Source organism: Amblyomma mixtum, chromosome 5, assembly GCF_055824585.1.
Source record: "Amblyomma mixtum isolate Tamu chromosome 5, ASM5582458v1, whole genome shotgun sequence".
NCBI classification, from domain to species: domain Eukaryota; kingdom Metazoa; phylum Arthropoda; class Arachnida; order Ixodida; family Ixodidae; genus Amblyomma; species Amblyomma mixtum.
Genome location: NC_143016.1, coordinates 1,968,631 through 1,986,027, shown reverse-complemented (window position 1 = coordinate 1,986,027; position 17,397 = coordinate 1,968,631). Strand labels below are relative to the sequence as shown.

The 17,397-nt window shown below is 45.8% G+C and overlaps 1 protein-coding gene across 2 annotated transcripts; it reads left to right on the top strand.

Annotated features, from left to right (window-relative positions):
- Positions 1–248: 248 nt before the first annotated feature.
- Positions 249–13,509, top strand: LOC149341123 (lysosomal acid glucosylceramidase-like). 2 transcript variants are annotated; one of them, XM_089543001.1, is made up of 10 exons: positions 249–403; positions 3,399–3,584; positions 5,150–5,314; positions 5,907–6,040; positions 7,391–7,514; positions 9,321–9,583; positions 11,146–11,370; positions 12,126–12,289; positions 12,705–12,842; positions 13,360–13,509. In XM_089543001.1, the coding sequence occupies exons 1-10, from the start codon at positions 352–354 to the stop codon at positions 13,463–13,465; spliced, it is 1,557 nt and encodes a 518-aa protein (XP_089399127.1). In that variant the 5' UTR covers positions 249–351; the 3' UTR covers positions 13,466–13,509. The 2 variants fall into 2 exon arrangements, with proteins under 2 accessions (XP_089399127.1, XP_089399126.1); XM_089543000.1 differs by having other exon boundaries at positions 251–403; positions 7,391–7,563; positions 9,340–9,583.
- Positions 13,510–17,397: the final 3,888 nt, after the last annotated feature.

The following is a 17,397-nucleotide window of genomic DNA, read 5'->3' as shown; positions in this document are numbered from 1 at the left end:
TCCTACTAGCTTACCACCTTAGAACGTGCGGCAACCCTTTATTTCGGCGAACTTCAGTCGTGCAAACACGTATCCGATAAAAATAACCTCTTCCGACCTGGTGGCAAGCCGTGATTGGTCTGAACTTCGTTTTTCACTGATTGGAACATGGGGAACGCTGGTCTCTGCCTTTGCCTCCGCATCGCCATGATAAAGCCAAGTTGGAGGGAATTGTGATCTTATCACCCCGTGTGCGTGTGGCCAGGCCTCTCGTGTATAGGATAAGAGTAGGCAGTTTTCCGATTACATCGTCCCGTTCAACAAGGCTCGGCTGTTCGCTTTCGAGCTTCCTGCCTGAAAACATCGTGACACATGGACAAAAACCTCCTCGTCGCTTTTGCTACGCTTGCCGCGCTAATATCAGGTGAGTGCTTCTATCATTCCTGCCAAACCGAAAAGAGCCACTCTGCGAGAGGCGTGCAGAGCACTTAGGGATCACCGAAAACAATGATTGCAGGCATCTTGCAGCGAATGTGCAATATCTGTGCGCCCAGTAATGTGCCCTTTTCTATTCGCGTTTTTAGACACTTGTACGTCCTAAGTCGGTGTTCGTATTTGCTTGCACAGTAGGCTTCATTATTGGGTAGAACGCTCGAACAGCGAGCAGCAGGTTGCAAAAACTGAAATTAGACTTCGGCTCGTGGCTTTGAGCCAATTTACTCGCGACCAGCTGTCTTCTTATTCTATGTGGCTCTACTCTTGCGCGAGCGTGGTCTCTAAACTTAATAGCTAGATCTAGGCATCGCCTTATTTGTCAAGCGGTATCGCGCTTGAGTGCCCAAAGGGAAGGTCGTTCGCACCGAGCCGAGCATGGGAAGAACTCCACAGGCTACTTCCTAGCCAGTCATCCTTTTTTTTTTTGGTGCGGTCATCGTGGGGTCAAACGACCTGTCGAAATTGCCGCTACTGTTGCCGCCACCGTGGTCATCCCGGTCGATGGAATCTGTGCCTTAATATCCCTTCGGCTGGTGTGCATCCCGGTCATAACAACGTTTAAGGTCTCTTGGCCTTTAAGGGCTGGAGCCCTGCCTGGGGCTGAGAAAAGGCCCAAAGGCTTTTGACCAAGGATGTATAAGTTTAACTCCGTGTATGGCGCGTGAGAGCCTCCACCCCTTTTATGCGCCATATTAAACAGAACGCAATCGACTAACATCGGGAACATCTTTTAGGAATGCCCTACGCGTAACCAGCGATCGTTCATGACAATGAAAGGAGATTTATGAAGAGAAACTCCAGGGAACCTCAAGCCCAGGTTTTACCGTCAGCAAGGGAGACTTCTAAATGATGCAAGCTTACATAGGTGCCAAATGCATGAAAGGAAAATAAATGTGAACTGCAGAACATCTGTTTACATCTGCATTGGACACCTGAAAAGGCATTAAAGTGATGATGTGGCTAGAACAAAACTGGTAAGAAAGCTGCAACCACAATGCTTCTTAGTTATGCTGTAGTGATGTAATCGTTGAGTGCATGCGAATTAAATGCTCTCTTTCGTATTCTTTAACCCTGTGCAGAACACGCTGGATTGCGCAATTAAAGGCAGTGCCTGTGTATCTGCGGTGCCCAGCTTCGGCGCTTGATATGAATAGTTGGCTATAAAATTTGGGCGAAATTCGCAACGAAGAAAATTGAGCAAGCGGACATGTACCGAAAACTTAATCCTCGTAAAATAAGTAGCTACACACAGCTACAAACTGATCAGACCTGAGCTTCGTGACCTGTGTCGTGTCGTTTATTGCTTTGGTTTATTGGGGTTTAACGTCCCGAAGCAACTCAGGCTATGAGGGACGCCGTAGTGAGGGGCTCCGGAAATTTCGACCACCTGGGGTTCTTTAACGTTCACTGACATCGCACAGTCAGCACACAGGCATCTAGAATTTCGCCTTCATCGAAATTCGGTCGCCGCGGCCGGGATCGAACCCGCGTCTTTCGGGTCAACAGCCCAACGCCGTAACCATCGAGCTACAGCGGCGGGGTCTGCTTCGTATCGTCGGGCAGTATGGATTCTGCTATCGCAGTGAAGGTGCGATAAAATACAGTCTCCTAAGGTGAAAACATGAAAATGAAAACCATGTTTCCCAAACATCAACATTGAACGACTTCTTCTGAATACTTTCTGAACAGTATCTGAGCTCGGTGAAGAAGTTCGCACTAAAAGATGCGAGTAAACTGCTCACCGTAGACTAGACGCAGAAGTGGTACGTAAGCCCATTCTGTGTCCCAGAGGGGGGACACGTACAGGACATAACCTCCCACCAAACTAGCATGGTCCTGCGTGCCTCAGAATTGACGATATAAGAGGCTAGTATGTGTTTGAGCTCTAACAGTACCTTTTTAACATATATCCCCGGCACAACCGCGCAATGATAGTGTCAGTCAGCATAAATCAAGTCGTAATAATAAAATCTGGCTAATACTCAGGATGCCGGCCAAAGGTTTTACAGCCGAAAAAAGGGCTCAATCTTCTACATGATTTTTTCCGGTGTTCATGGTACTCATCGTATACCTTCAACATGAACAAAAACAGAAACTATCACACAGTAAATACGTGCAGGACAGAATACGGAAGGAAATGCATAAAACATGTTGCTTACTTAGCCATGAGTAAAACAGGCCCTTAAAGAACTGCATTATTTAACGAAATTTTGAATGTCACCTGCTTTCTTTCGCGGTCACCTTGTTTATATCTTCGCGAGCAAAGTGTTTCAATCATAATCCTTTGTTCTGAATTCTTATGTATGGTTCAAGAGCTTAGCAACGCACTGTTTTCTTGCTCCACTAAAATTACGCGCGATTTACGGGCTAAGCGAACATCCTTCTCGAGCTAATTCCATCGGCCAAAACTGGTATCCGATAAGAACTACCGTTACGCTCAGACAGTGTCAAACGTGGGCGTTTCGTACAAATGTACCTTTAATGCGAATAAATTCTTTCTTTAGCATTGCGCATACATTGGTTTCAGCCATTGCGAATTTCATATAATTTTAACAGAACTGGGAGCTCAAGAGAGAGAGAAAAACTTTATTATGGCAAGTGTGTTCATCCGCACGGCCCCACTCTACGTCGGAACGTTCATGTGGTGTTTGTTCATGACGTCGGCACCCCGAAGCACCGCAGGAGCTCAAGTGAGCTTTTACCGGAAACAAATGTCAGCGTATTTGCTATCTTCTTCTTCTGATGATGATGATAATGTGCCGAAGGTTTTCGCCTGTCTTGCCCTCTTCTCTGTTGTCTTCATTGTTTAGCGCTATGATGTATAGTTCAATCCAACTAGCCCAACTTTCCCCTATCGCATTTCGCCTGAGAGTAAGATGCTGAAGTCTTCGTATACACTAACAAGCGCGCCCTCCCAACCACAGCCGCATCGCCCGAATGCCAGCGCAGGGACTACGGCCGAGGCAGCGTCGTGTGCGTCTGCAACGCCACCTACTGCGACTACGTGGGCGACATCGGCGCCCTACCCCGTGGAGCGGCAGTTGCTTTCGAAAGCAATAAGGCCGGCCTTCGCTTTGCCAAGACCACGATACCGTTCGGTGGAGCATCGGGTCAGTTCCTTCAGCACTGCATGCATACTGCTTCCATTTGCTGTCATTTGTGCCTGGGCTTATTAAAAAACCGTACCCTCGTTTTATTCCTGAATACTTTGTTTTCTCATTCGGTTGCTTTAATTGAATTTTCAGGGTAGGTGTATAGTAGGGCTGCGTTCTTTTCTGAAAAAAAAAAAAAAACTGTATTCTAGCTAAGCTTTTTGCGAAGTTATAAACGCAGGAAGGGGAAAGTTAGCGCACCTGATTAGGAAAACAATGGTTCTTAAAATAATAGAGATTTTCTCATACTTATGCGATAGCCGAACCTTGGAAAGTCCCTAGTAGTAAACTGTGCAAGCAGTGTGCTATTTACGGTAAATAAAGAGAAATGCTATCTTCTAAACATGCCCACTTTGCTCTTCTTGCGTGACTGTACAAGTTAAAACGTTATTTATTTGGTCAAAAAATAGCGAATATTTTGTAAAACATGCTCACACTGAATGCTAGATACAGTGCTCGAATAATCTGTTTGTTATCCCCCAACATGATGCTAGTTTTACTAGGTGGGCAGTTTGTACAAAACGGACTCGAGAAGCAAGAACTTGAGTATGAGAACAGATGTTTTCAAAAACTCGCTTCAAGATTACCTTTTATATATTTCAATGATTGCTCTACAAGTTTTAGTATTTCATGTGGCCAGAAGGTGCTTTTGAACAAGCTGTGCTGTGCTGTTCGTTTCATTTGAATTTATAGATATTTTTGATAAAGCCGCAGGGAACTGGTATTGAGGTTAGGTTATCTGGCCAAGTGAACATGCCCTTCAAGCATATTAGTGAAATTAACTGCTTAGCTACGAACATGTTACGATTAATATTTTAAGTGTCATGCCTAATCAATCGGTATATATTAAAATAAAATGTCCTGCATACCGTGCAACAGCACTCGCGTGCAATGGAAAATGGAAAAAAGGATTCGTCCAACGAAGGTGCTGTTGTGTCTCTACCCCCCCCCCCCCCCCCCCCCCCCCCTAACTCTCTTTGTTTGTCCCCGTCACACCTGTATCCACATAGGCCATTCCCAGAGGCAGTGTGTTGTTCTGCGAAAGTGGTCTTTCTTCATGCACGCGCTCCCATGCGACCTCCTGAAAGGTGGATACAGATGTGACGGGAACACACAAAGAGAGTTAGGGGGGGGGGGGGGGGGGGGTAACTCGAATCAGTCCCTGTCAAGCGCAGTGAGCACACTTCGGAAAGTTCTTTCGCGAGCAGTTCTTCGAGACGCACAACACCAGGGCTTAAGTAAACTCATTTCTTCCTTTCTACTCTGCAGATCATTATCAAGCTTCATGAGAAAATTTTGAATGGCTGTGAAACAGATGAAAACTGTAGTTCAAAAAAGCGCTTTATGGTAAATAAGAATGGCGATATTCGCCCCGCAACTTTAGAAAGTGTGTCACAAGCAATCTCACAAAATATTTTGTTTATACTTCTGCGGAGCAAACGTGGGCCGCCCAATGATGAAGTCCTGAAGCACTCCCGTGACGTGCGCTTTACAAGTTTCTCCAACGTGTTTCCTCTGAACAGGCTCCACAAAGGAACATGATTCGGTGCTCATAGTCAACTCCTCGCAGAAATACCAGAAGGTGTTTGGTTTTGGCGGCGCTTTCACCGATGCAACTGGAATCAACATCAAGTCCCTTCCCAGCAACATGCAAGATGACATCCTGAAGTCGTACTACTCAAAACAGGGTAATCTAAACGATGCAAGGGATCTTTGAATGAAAAATACTCTATTCCCCATCTAACTAATTCGCTGTCAACAGCACAGTATAAGGGCGAGCAGTTTGCTTATACCTCGGTAGTTCGCTTGTGCTTCAACTTTCTTTCGAGTTCTCTTTAAAAACAGCATTTCCTGCGGAACTAGCCTTAGTTTAGCACAGCAACTTTCTTCACTTGTCACGGACACTCAATATATCATTTATCAAAATAAAAATTGCATGACGCAGTTTCTTCCACCACAGTTTCTCTACAATCAATCAATCAATCAATCAATCAATCAATCAATCAATCAATCAATCAATCAATCAATCAATCAATCAATCAATCAATCAATCAATCAATCAATCAATCAATCAATCAATCAATCAATCAATCAATCAATCAATCAAGAGCTCTTATTTTGAACAAGAAATAGGTGGCGGGAGAAAAAGCTGCTTTGTTTTGCTTTTTGGTGCTTAGGTCACGCATGCTGCCGTACACATCTAACAAAGTGCCCTGTTAAAGTATTCTGAGTTCTGTTACGATCTGACGATGAATCTCTAATAAAGGCTACTTGCGGCAGGACTCGAATACACCATAGGAAGAATTCCTTTGGCAAGCACCGACTTCTCAGAGAGAAAGTACACCTACGATGACTCGCCCGGAGACTTGAGCTTGTCCAACTTCACGCTTGCTCCGGAAGACTTCGACCTCAAGGTACTGAAGCAAAAACTAAAAGGCAACAACCAAGCACTCCGTCGATAAAAAGGTCTTTAGAGCGACCTGCAAAATTAAAAAAAAATGTTGCCTCTATTTGCGCGAACTGCAGTTGTTGGCTGCTTAATTTGCCGCTCTTGTTAACAGGCTGCTAACTCGAGGTCTCGTGTATTGGCTCCGTCCTACATTATGACCAGATTTCCACCCCATTCGAACCTTACGCAGGTAGACCTTGGCTCACTGGTTTGACCATACCTATGGGTTACGTATTTACACCTCTCCTCTTTTCTTATCACCGCCCGAATAACACTCTGTCGTCTTCATTCTCACTGCAGGGTATGCACCTCGCATCGACGTATTAGCGTTCCTCCCTTTCTTTTTTGCACTTCGTGTAGTCAACGTTTACTTTCGACAGCAGTTGAAGTTTAGGCGCAATTCATTCCGACAGATGATTACGGCTAAATAGGTGGCAGTGTTGACAGTGAAAATTTACATTAAAACCAAACAGAAATGCTGTGGCATCAAAATCAATATCAGGTCTTCTGTTAGCAACACACACTGGCCTCAATAGCGCACAGACTACGCGATGTGCTCTAAAGTCGCCATTCTCTTTAGCAATGGCAGCTTCATAGAGGAAAGGAAAAATTGAAAGAGGCCTTGACGTAACTTTTCGAGAAGCCGTCCAGCGATCAGAAGATGAGGTCGCGCAATGTACGTGAGGCAACTCCCTGCTCCGTTCACTCCGTTCACTCCGGCCGCCATGCTGTCCCATAGCCACAATTACGCCATTGTTATTTGCTCCATAAAGTAGGCTTATCAATGGCACATTAATTCCGCCACGGTTTTCACAATGCATTTGGGATGCATAGAGCCTCTCCTATATTTTCACTCCGCTATGATAGCAGTTTTCACTGCCGACAATTGAAAGAAACGAATTTTGTGCGTTTTTATGTCTTGTGTGGAAATTAATGGCTCAGTAGGCAAAGTTCAGCAGCCGAGAATGCCGCAGTTAAAGGAATGTTCTCACGAGAAAACAGCAGCCTATGTGCTTCGGCTTGGTATGAATGAACACGTGGCAGAGCTCACCTGCTTTTAAAACAGCAATGCAACATGCCTCCGACCTTAATTTTTGTACGATGGATTTTAACAACGCGTTCCTACCGTTTTTACAGCGCTGCCTGTTACCTTCCTTACTGACTATTAACGCCTTTGAGATAAGTGAATGCACCCCTGCTAAGCGGTCCATTTCTTTGACACTGCCACAACTGGGCAATCGAAGTGTTTTATCGCGGTAATCCGCTCAGCAGAAACTTCGTTAAAACAGCAGAACTCATCTCGAATACTTCGCAGATCCCGTACATCAAGAAGGCCATGTCTCTGTCGAGTGATCCCATCTGGTTCTTCGGAAGTTCGTGGAGCAGCCCCGCATGGATGAAGACTAGCAACAAGCTAGAAGGGAGTGGAGTCCTTAAAGGTGAACCGGGTGGTCCCTACTACAAGTCCTGGGCAAAGTACTACGTCAGGTGGGGCATACACTGATGCTCATGCGCGTTATCCGCACGTGAAGCTGAGTCACATGTCGAAAGATGGAGAGATATACTTCATCCCAGCCAGACAGAAGGAATTTGTATAGTAGATTTCCTGGCCTGTCTTCATAAGAACAAACACTTCGGAGGCTGCTAAGGAAAAATGGCAACTGTTGCCTGCTTACCTATTCTCTTTCAGCTGCCGAAACTTGAGGCTAAAGAAAATGCTTGGAATTGGCAGCGAAGTGAGCTATGAAAGGCAGCAGTGAGTATTAGAGGATTCACTTTAATGAATGACTTCCCAGAAGAAGTCAGAAGAAGGAAATTGATACAGTGGGGCGCGGAATACGTAGAGCTTATGACCCAAGGTCTCTTGGGGTGTCAAAGTTGATTTCAAAGTTTATTTCAAGTCCGTATGCCCCGTGCACGCTTCCCTACCTGCAGTGCACAATTTTCAGCCGTAGACTGTAACGCTTCCAAGGTCCGGTATGAATGGCTCGAATTTCGAGGATTTCTCTATGGTCATGTGCATCGGCTATATGCCATTTAAAGCCACGTTGGCGAGGGCACGGACACGAGATGCAGCAGGTCCCAGCCCACGTCGGTGAATACGGCTCCTGAATCACAGCTTCCCTCGTAGCTCGTTTTGCCCGCTGTGTCACATATCCACTATCCACCTGAGGTGAACAGAAAGTGCTTTGTAACTGGTAAAAAAAAACAAGGACGCTGGCATAGCCGGTCTTCCTTCATAAGACAACCGCTAAAATGTCGCGTAAAAGCAGGAGTATGGAGTCACAAGTCTCGCCCAAGGGAGTCCCCCGTTATTGGCACTCTACTCATACTACGTCTTAGTTGATAAAGTTGGTTTTGGGATTGCCTACAGTTCCCGTTCGCTGGCCATATATTTGCAAATATAACAGCCAAGTGTGCGGGCACACATGGCCAGCAAATGACGAACTGATCATACGCGAGAACCCCCATGATCAGCCATGCGAAACTCCCAGTTATTACACCTCGTATAATGAACGGCTTCCTTATAGCATAGCCCGAAATACATGCATTCAGTTCGTCGTTTAACAAGCCATCTCTAGGGCGCCACTCTTCACACTGCCCTATTCTTCGTTTGTTTCGTATACCGAAACAGCGCGAAAAAAATTGCAGGGGACACTTAAGCTCTGCCTCAAGGTTATTGCGCGATAGCGTTCATGCCCATATATGCGGTATTGGTAATTCTCGACTTTACATTCATGAATGCCTGAGAGTCCTCATACCAATCCTGGCGCAGTGGTGCAGCGGTTAAGCGATGCACCACTGCCCTTCTATGGCAGGTGCTGCCACCTGTGGGGCATGTGAGACCAGCGTTGTTCTTCCTGAGCAACCTCTCGCGGCCACGGTCAGTTTGCTCACAATCAGGTGGCCCGGTTGTAATGACGCCAGAAGGTCACGCAACCCAGGTGGCTCACCTGCCGGAGCGGCCAGTTACTTCGGCTGCTCCGGCTTCAAGGCTTCAAATGGCCACCGACGCCGACGCCGGACAACTTTTTTCGACATGGGGATACTAACACCCTCGCGTTTAAAGAGTGCCCTCAGCCAGTGCTGTTTTGACATCGGACTCAATGCTTCAGTGAGCGATGTTGCGTGTGCTGACCACACGCCGCTACTGCCGTGCTTAAAATGACCCTATTATTTTAACTAGCACGGACAAGCAGTTGTATGCACTCAACAGTACAATGATTACTTGGATATATACGCAGCTTTCTCTTGCATCTTTAGGTTCCTGCAGGAGTACGAACATCGCGGCGTTCCGATCTGGGCTCTAACGACACAGAACGAGCCCTCGACGGGCTTCGTACCTGGCTATCATTGGCAGACCTTGGGCTTCACGCCGGCCACGCAAAGAGACTTCATCAAGCTCGATCTGGGGCCGGCACTGTCTGAGGCCGGATATGGCCCCGATAAGCTGCAGATTATGATCTTCGATGATAATCGTCTCCTCCTTCCGCACTGGGCAGACGTGGTGAGTGCAGTTGTGCAGCTAGTTCGGTAATCCCTAGCTGTTCGCGCACTGAATAAAAGGTTGGAGAAAGCACACTGTCCAAGAGTTGAACACATCTAGGCCTGGTGTGGAAGTTCATTCTGTTTCGAGCTTTCTTGCTTTCTATGGCCCAGCGTTTGCCCTACTACTCCTCCGCTACCACTACAACTCGCTGCTAGGCACTGTGGATAAAACAATATGTACCATCGCCAATGAATTAAATGGGAACAAGAAAACTCAGGTGGCAACACAGAAACCCCAACATATTAGCTCCTGGAGAGCAAATACAGGCGAGGTTGATTAAAAATTCTGAAGAAGAGTTTTCGCGCCTTCGAAGTTAAAATAACGTGAGCTAGTATTGAGTTTTCCCTAGCTAAGAGCTTATTATATTGCTGTCTGTGGCTCAATTTTATTGTTCGCGTTTCATTTTTTGCTGATGGTACACAATGGTACGGGGGCCTGTGTGAATGAATGACATGACCTCATCCAGTGCTACTGTTGGAAAAGGCCCATATGAGGCATCGTTTTTTAATAGGGTGCCTTGTGGTTCATCTAGTGGATGAAATCATCGTGTCTGAACTGTTCAGCTGTGCCTTTTGGATTTTCACGTATAGCTTTAAGGGTGTCGCCTTCCTGTGTAAGTCAGCTAAGTGCCTCTTCCGTGAAGATGCCGCCCGGAACATATGGTTCTTCTCTATTTCCTGAAAGAAGCAACCTTCTGAGCGCATCTGCAATTTGGTTCTGCTTTCCAGCTCATTACTTTGTGTCGCAGTCATAAGCTGAGAGAGATGCAGAGAAAACTTTATTTTGCGTCCCAGGTTCGGGTCACTGGTCGAAGTATGTGCCGAGAGCTTTAAGCACCTCAATAAAACTTGGGTTGGGCCTAGTTGGTACATGATCTTGTGAAGGTATAGGTTGAACAACCACGGGACGAACCACGAAGAAAAGACACAGAGACACACACAATTATTATTATTTTAAGCACCTACCAGTTAAGCGGGGAGACAGGACTGGCGACACTGGTTTTTGTCGCCCAAGGATGCCGAACATTAGCTGGTGATCAGTGAGAAATATCGTTTTACGTCCTGCAGCTTACTTGTCGCAGTGATTTGCTGCAAACACTACGGTAGAGTCTTCTCGCTCAAGATGAGCATAGTTTTTATCATCGTCGCCCATGCTAACGGAGACACCACCGGCCATCACCGCCACCATTGGCCGATTTCGCAAACAAGTTTCGGTGCGTCGAGACAGTTTTTAATGCGGGATCCCATAGGGAAGGCTACACCGCCATTCACTTTGAAACGACGACCGCTGAGTTCTTTTCGCTGTAGGCGTCACAAGTTTGAATCGAGAGGCTGGAAAATTTTTAAACGCAACTTTCTAGTCCGAGTAATCATGAACCTTAAAAGAAATACCCATAGAGTTTACTTCTACTGAGAACAAAAATTAGATGGATTTGTCCTCGGACCCCCTTTACGATATCCCCCATAACGTAGTTAAAAGAAGGAGCGTTCCTCAACACCGTTGCTCCCATCACCGCGCAGGTGCTGGGAGATGCCGAGGCTTCCAAATACGTCCACGGGGTGGCTCTGCACTGGTACACGGACAGCTTCGTCGGCCCCTGGGTCCTGGACAGAGTGCACGAGCGCTACCCGGACAAGTTCCTCTTCGGCAGCGAAGCCTGCGCTGGCCCGTCACCTTTTGAAAAAGATAAAGTGATCCTGGGCAGCTGGGAACGCGCTGAGCAATACGCCAGCGATATACTGACGGTAAGGGCTGCTCCACGTGCGGTGGGAGCTTTGCATAATGCTATTGGTCAAAAAAGAAAATTGCGGCTTACCACATCTAAGAGACATATAAGCTTAAGAAATAACCTTAAACTGAGCGAACGTTGCTGACTTTAGGCAACAGAATGTTGCGGTTCTGTTGCCTGGACTTTGCAACCTCAAAGTGTCATAAGATTTGCCCCTAGGCTTCTCCAGACAGCTTTTTTCTTTTTTTTTACAGGCTCTACAGATATCATTGTGAGTTCTTCTTCCTGGGTGATAACAATAGATCTGAAAGCTTATTTCTTGTTTTTTTTTATGGTCTAATGATGATTTACATTTCGTGGCAGCGGCAAAAGGGCAGCGTATGCGCACAACTCTAGGGTACGAAGCTGGTAAATGTGCCAAGATGAGTGAAACAAGTGACGTTCCTATGTGATGCTGTACAGAGGAATTTAACATGTCTAATTTGCGACAAGATCAGTGCTGTGCGACTCACAATCTCTGAGGCAAGCACAGTGAAGTTGGAGCGATCAAAGAAGCCCAGGCGTCAGAATTTCGTAATGCCATCTCTTTACTGCTACTACTATTTTAGGGCACGAGTCAATAGCAGTACACTAACGACCACGCAGTACATAATCACAAAAGGAAAATTCTAGTCGCTGGTCACTGGAGTCTGCGTTCGTCGAGTAAACTTTCACCGAATAAAAGTGTCAATGCTGTTTACGCGCTTGCCTTCCTCCAATTAACTCTAACAGGACCTCAACCATTGGGCTGCCGGCTGGACGGACTGGAACCTAGCCCTAAATACAGAAGGTGGCCCTAACTGGGCCAAAAACTTCGTCGATTCGCCCATCATTGTGAACGCTACTGCTCAGGAGTTCTACAAGCAGCCCATGTACTACGCCCTCGGTCACATCAGGTTCGTTCATCACAACTTTTTGAGGACTTTTAATTGAATTCTTTGAATGAATTTTGAAGTGAGTGGTTTAACATCCCGAAGCCACACTTGGGATATGATGGACGATGTAGTGGGCGGCTAGGGATTAATTTAGACTGCCTGGGGTTCTTTAATGTGCGCTGACATCGAACAACACAGGAACACTTTTGTATTTTGCCTCCAATACGGACGCAGCGACCAGGATTGAACCCACGACCATGGCGAAATTGTTTGTTGAGACTTTCAGTGTTACATATATACCGACGGACAACCCTTGATCATTTTGCTTTGCATTGTAAAGAATGACATTTTCGTGCGTTATCTCAACCGTGTACATCTAATGACCGGTATTACTTGCAAGAACAAGTCTGCTAATACCCATTTTCTCCTCCCGCAGCAAATTCGTTCCGAGAGGCAGCGTCAGGATTGACTCATACTTGAATGACGCATATCCTGAAAACTTGTCTGCTAGTAAACTCGAGTATGCGGCCTTCAAGACTCCCGACTCAACTGTCGTCGTGATCGTCCTGAACAAGTAAGCAGCTACTCTTCTGTTTGCGTATGTCCAGCATCCGTACTTCCTCAGCAGCCCAAGCCAGAGCTTGAGCCGGCCATCACATCTCGGTGTGATCTGTCCATTCTGAGTATCTAGCCATGTTAGATATAAATGTCTCAGTGAGCTCTACTGCTAAATCCGCGTCACTGCAGCATGGACATTTCTGTATACTCGGATATTGCAACGGCAGTATAATTACCGTGCCGGGACAGCACGCACAACATAATCTCTCAAGAATGCGTACAAATTGTTGTGTGATGAGAGATGAAAACTGAAGGAATCGGAAAAGAAGAGCCAAGAGTTTTTTTGTTGTTTTTTTTACGGTCCATGATCTTGCAGTAATGCGCTGATGTGAGCGGTAAACGCTTTTCAGGTTAGTGGGTGTCTCCTTCTTTGTTTTTGTTGGGTCATCCGTGCAGCAAATTTCAGTAGTTGACCTTGAACAGCGGAATCACAATGCCTACTCACTCATCACCTCTGCATTCACATCTTTTAGAGACGACAAGAAACTCACGCTGAAGATCAAGGACGCATCTGGTCCAGGCACCATCCAGAAGGTCATCAATGAGAGGTCGATAACTTCCTTTATTTGGCGTTCATAGGACAATACGCTAATAAAAATTGTTTGTTTTTTGCATAAAGGAAATTTTGTTTCTTCTGTTTCTAATATCCTGCAACAGTGCTGCTGAGACATCGAAATAACCTATCACTTATGCCGCCGCATGTGCGCAGCGATTATCCAAATAGCGTGATTTTCAGGATTGCAAGGTCATGACCGCCCCTGCTGGAATATCGAGACCTTCTAAAATCATCGTAGCAAAACAGTCTAAGGTGATAAAATTAATTCACCTTCACGGCAGTTTTGAACGGTCAGTAAAACTAGACTGAGTGCAAGAACGCACTCCGGCTTTCCTTCTTGATGCTGAGAGGCAATCTGCAGATTTACCTGCTTGCCTCACCCTTTCCCTCGGAGTGTGAGCGATGGCCTGTGATGAACGCTGGCTGTGCTTTCAGCTTGCTGTGGCTCGAATCTGTGCTATGTGAGCAAGACGCACTTATACTCTTTCGTTTTTTCGCAACTTAGAGTGTGGTCGGACGCCTGTACTCCCTCAGCTAGTGGTGGTTGTCCGAAATGGCGAGGACATGTCAACGTATACGGATCACACGCATACTTGGGGCACAAACAAAGTACAGCGCGAATTTACATTGACGACGGTCAAGCAAGACGTACGGACGGAAACTTGAAAGCAAACTAGTCATAGAGCAAACTTGGATTTACAAGGAATGAAAATACCTCTTTGGTGACGGCAGTAACATCGTAACATCACCGCTTGGCCACCATCGATATAAGACTCACCATGGTTCTTGGCTACGCTCCTTTGGGTCATGGCGCACATCATATGACGCACATCATATATAGCCCTCCACTACGGCGTCTCTCATAGCCTTAGTCGCTTTGGGACGTTAAACCCCATAAACCAAACCAACCAAACCAAAAAGGTGTCGTATCTTCTAAATAAAAAAAAAATATTCACCAAAAGGCAAGGTCTAGTCGTTAAATTCGGTGATAGAGGAGCTGTAGCATATTTCTGGCTGATAACTTAGAAAATTTCACAAATATTTTATTTGTCATGACAGATCCCTTCGGAGCCGAATAACTGTGCCTCGGCTGAGGACTGGTGAAGAAAGTTTGGCTAGATCAGGCTAGATCAGATTACTTTATTATAGTAAAAATATTTGGGTTTTCTTGTACTTTAAAAAGGTTTTTTTTTCTCGCCATTTTTCTTTCTGATTAAAATCTTCTACCAACCAGTAACTTTAAGATTTCTGCCTTCTTTTTGTTTCACAAATTGTTCTACTTAGAACTATGCGTAAGACGAGATAACCCGTTGGAAGAACCGGTTCGCGCTGACCATGGCAAGGCAGACAGAAAGGTACGACAAATATAAAGTCAGCGCTGTGTCCTTCACATCTTGCTGTGTCCAATCTGCAGCGCTGTAGCCATGAGTTGTCGTAAGCAGTCTTTCTTCAGGCCGTTTGGAACCGTGCTCTTAAATTATACCAGACCCAGAAAAGTCAACCTCTCTTTCCAAAGTGCACAGACCACTGCACGAAGTTTCTGTCTAAATCTGTGAACACAGTAGGAATAGTCGCACTTGGTCCCTTCCTGTACTCAAAAATCAAGTCAGATCCAATTTTGTGCGCCCGGTTGTTGTCGTACCATTCATAACTGGAATAATGTCTTTTGTCTGCGACAAATTTTTCTCACGGCCCAGTAATCAAGAACTCAGAGCATAAAATGTTGCTTCCCTCATAGCCTGAGTTGCTTTGGGAAGCCAAACCCGCATAAACCAAAACGTTGCGTCAAAGACAAGGGACAAAATGGCACATAGTCTACGTTTTGGTGCGTAATTCAGGCGAATCGCGTTTCTTCGAAGCTGTGCATACAGCGCTGCTGGTTTTCATCCGTAATTTCTCCCTGCTACTGCGTCAGTTTTCTGGTGGCAGCAATGCAGAGTGAGCACGGGAACAAGACGTTTCGCACAGCGGTTAAACGCTTGCAGGACCATGACATGCAGTTCTCATACGCAGCATATATTTCTAAACAGACGATTTGCCTGTACTACAAGGGCATATGTTAATATGCGGCGCTGTTTGTTATGTTGCATCCCTGAATAAACATGACTAACGGGCACATTTCTAGTGCGAAGAGTTGTCGCAGGACTGTCTCCGTAATTGCGAACCTTATTTAGGCATGCGCGTATGGGGGCATGTCGTTTTATTATCCACGGAGGTTGGGTGGAGGGCGATATAATGATTTATTTCAAATTCCACTTCATTCTAATTGTAGCACTCTAATAGCCCCATGTCTGCGCTCTCCCTGAAGTGAAGCAGGCAGACGGGCGGGTGACAAGAATAGAATAGAATCAGACTAAAAGAACGGTGCCACAGCGACCCTGTATTCTATACGTGCCTTCCATCTACAGCTCACGAACAAACTGAAACCACAAGGCACGGTTAATTGCTCCGAGACGACAATTGCTCTGAGAAGCCTTGACACAGAACCGCGGCAATGTTAAGCTCGCGACAGTGAATCAGTAGTCGAACCATAAAGACTGTTCACACGTAGGAGAGATTCAATACTAGCTCGAAACCGTCGCTTGGCCAATCGAGATACATACCACCGCATGCGATGATATAATTGCCGACCAAGGACACAGCGCTATAACATGTGGACATCTTAGTGCACACGCACCCCTGATTTACTGGTTTCAGACGTAGTTTGAACTTAAGTGGCACTGAATAGTGCGACATAGTATCGGTAAATGGGAGCTACGCGATGGAATTTTTTGAAAACAATTATTTTAAAACCAAAACCAATTTTCAATTTCTGTCGCAAATAGTACTTGCCAATGCTACCAACGCTAAAGTAATATAGGTAAAATGGATGAGAATATTGCATGGTGTACCTCGTTTGACCTTTCACAGTAAAATATTTATGCAGCGGGACATTTTTTTTCGTTCACAATTACAAAAAATGAGAGATCCCAACAAGCGAAAGACAGTTTAATAATTATTGATGCAGATAACCAGGTGGGTTTATGATTCCCTGAAATGTCCAGTAGAAAACTACCGCTGACCAAGGAGAGGGCTCAATGGTGATCACCCGAGAGTTCTTTGTCCTGCTTTGAAAAACTGGAGGAGACACTTAAGCTCAACCTTGGGTGTTGACGTTATGCGACAACATCAATGGGTTAATGCGCAGCATTTATAGATACCTGGGAGTCTTCACACCACTTCTGGCACAGTGATGCAGCGGTTAAGCGATGCACCACTGCCCTGCGATGACAGGTGCTGCCATCGGTGGGGCTTGTGAGACCTAAGTTACTCCTCCCGAGCAATCTCGCGTCCCCAATGATTAATCTCATTTCATCTTTCTTAATTAATCTCATTAATCTCATTAATCTAACTGGCACCTGCCCCGGTGGGCAGTTTGCTCGAAATCCAGTCGGTAGGTTGTGATGTCACGGGGTCACGTGACTTTTGTGGTCCGCCTGTCGCCTAGGTTGCTCCTCTGAAGATTTTTCCTGGATTTTTTTTTGCTCGCAGCCAACGATGTCGATGTCGACGACGACGATGACGACGCCACCTTTTTCTGCGAAAGACCTTGCAGTAATTTTGATGTAGATTCTCTGATTTTGTCTCGCCTTTTTTTTTTGTTCTCTTCAATTAATCTTTGAGTTATTACCCAAAGCACAACCACTAGCTTGGCAGCAGTTTACCCTTTTCTCTTGGCCCTCCTCACTGAACCCTGTCCTATCTCCTATCATGGGTATATGCCATGTCACTAAGGCAACAACAACAATAACGAGATGGGACCCTTAACGATATCGCATTAATATAGCTCGGTTGGTGATGAAGATGGCAATAAAGATGACCACGGCGTTGATGTGTCGAGTATGGAAGCCTTCCCTGTCTTCAACAGGCTGCAGAAGTATCCAGTACGGCTGAAAATTTTGCAACCTCTGAAGTG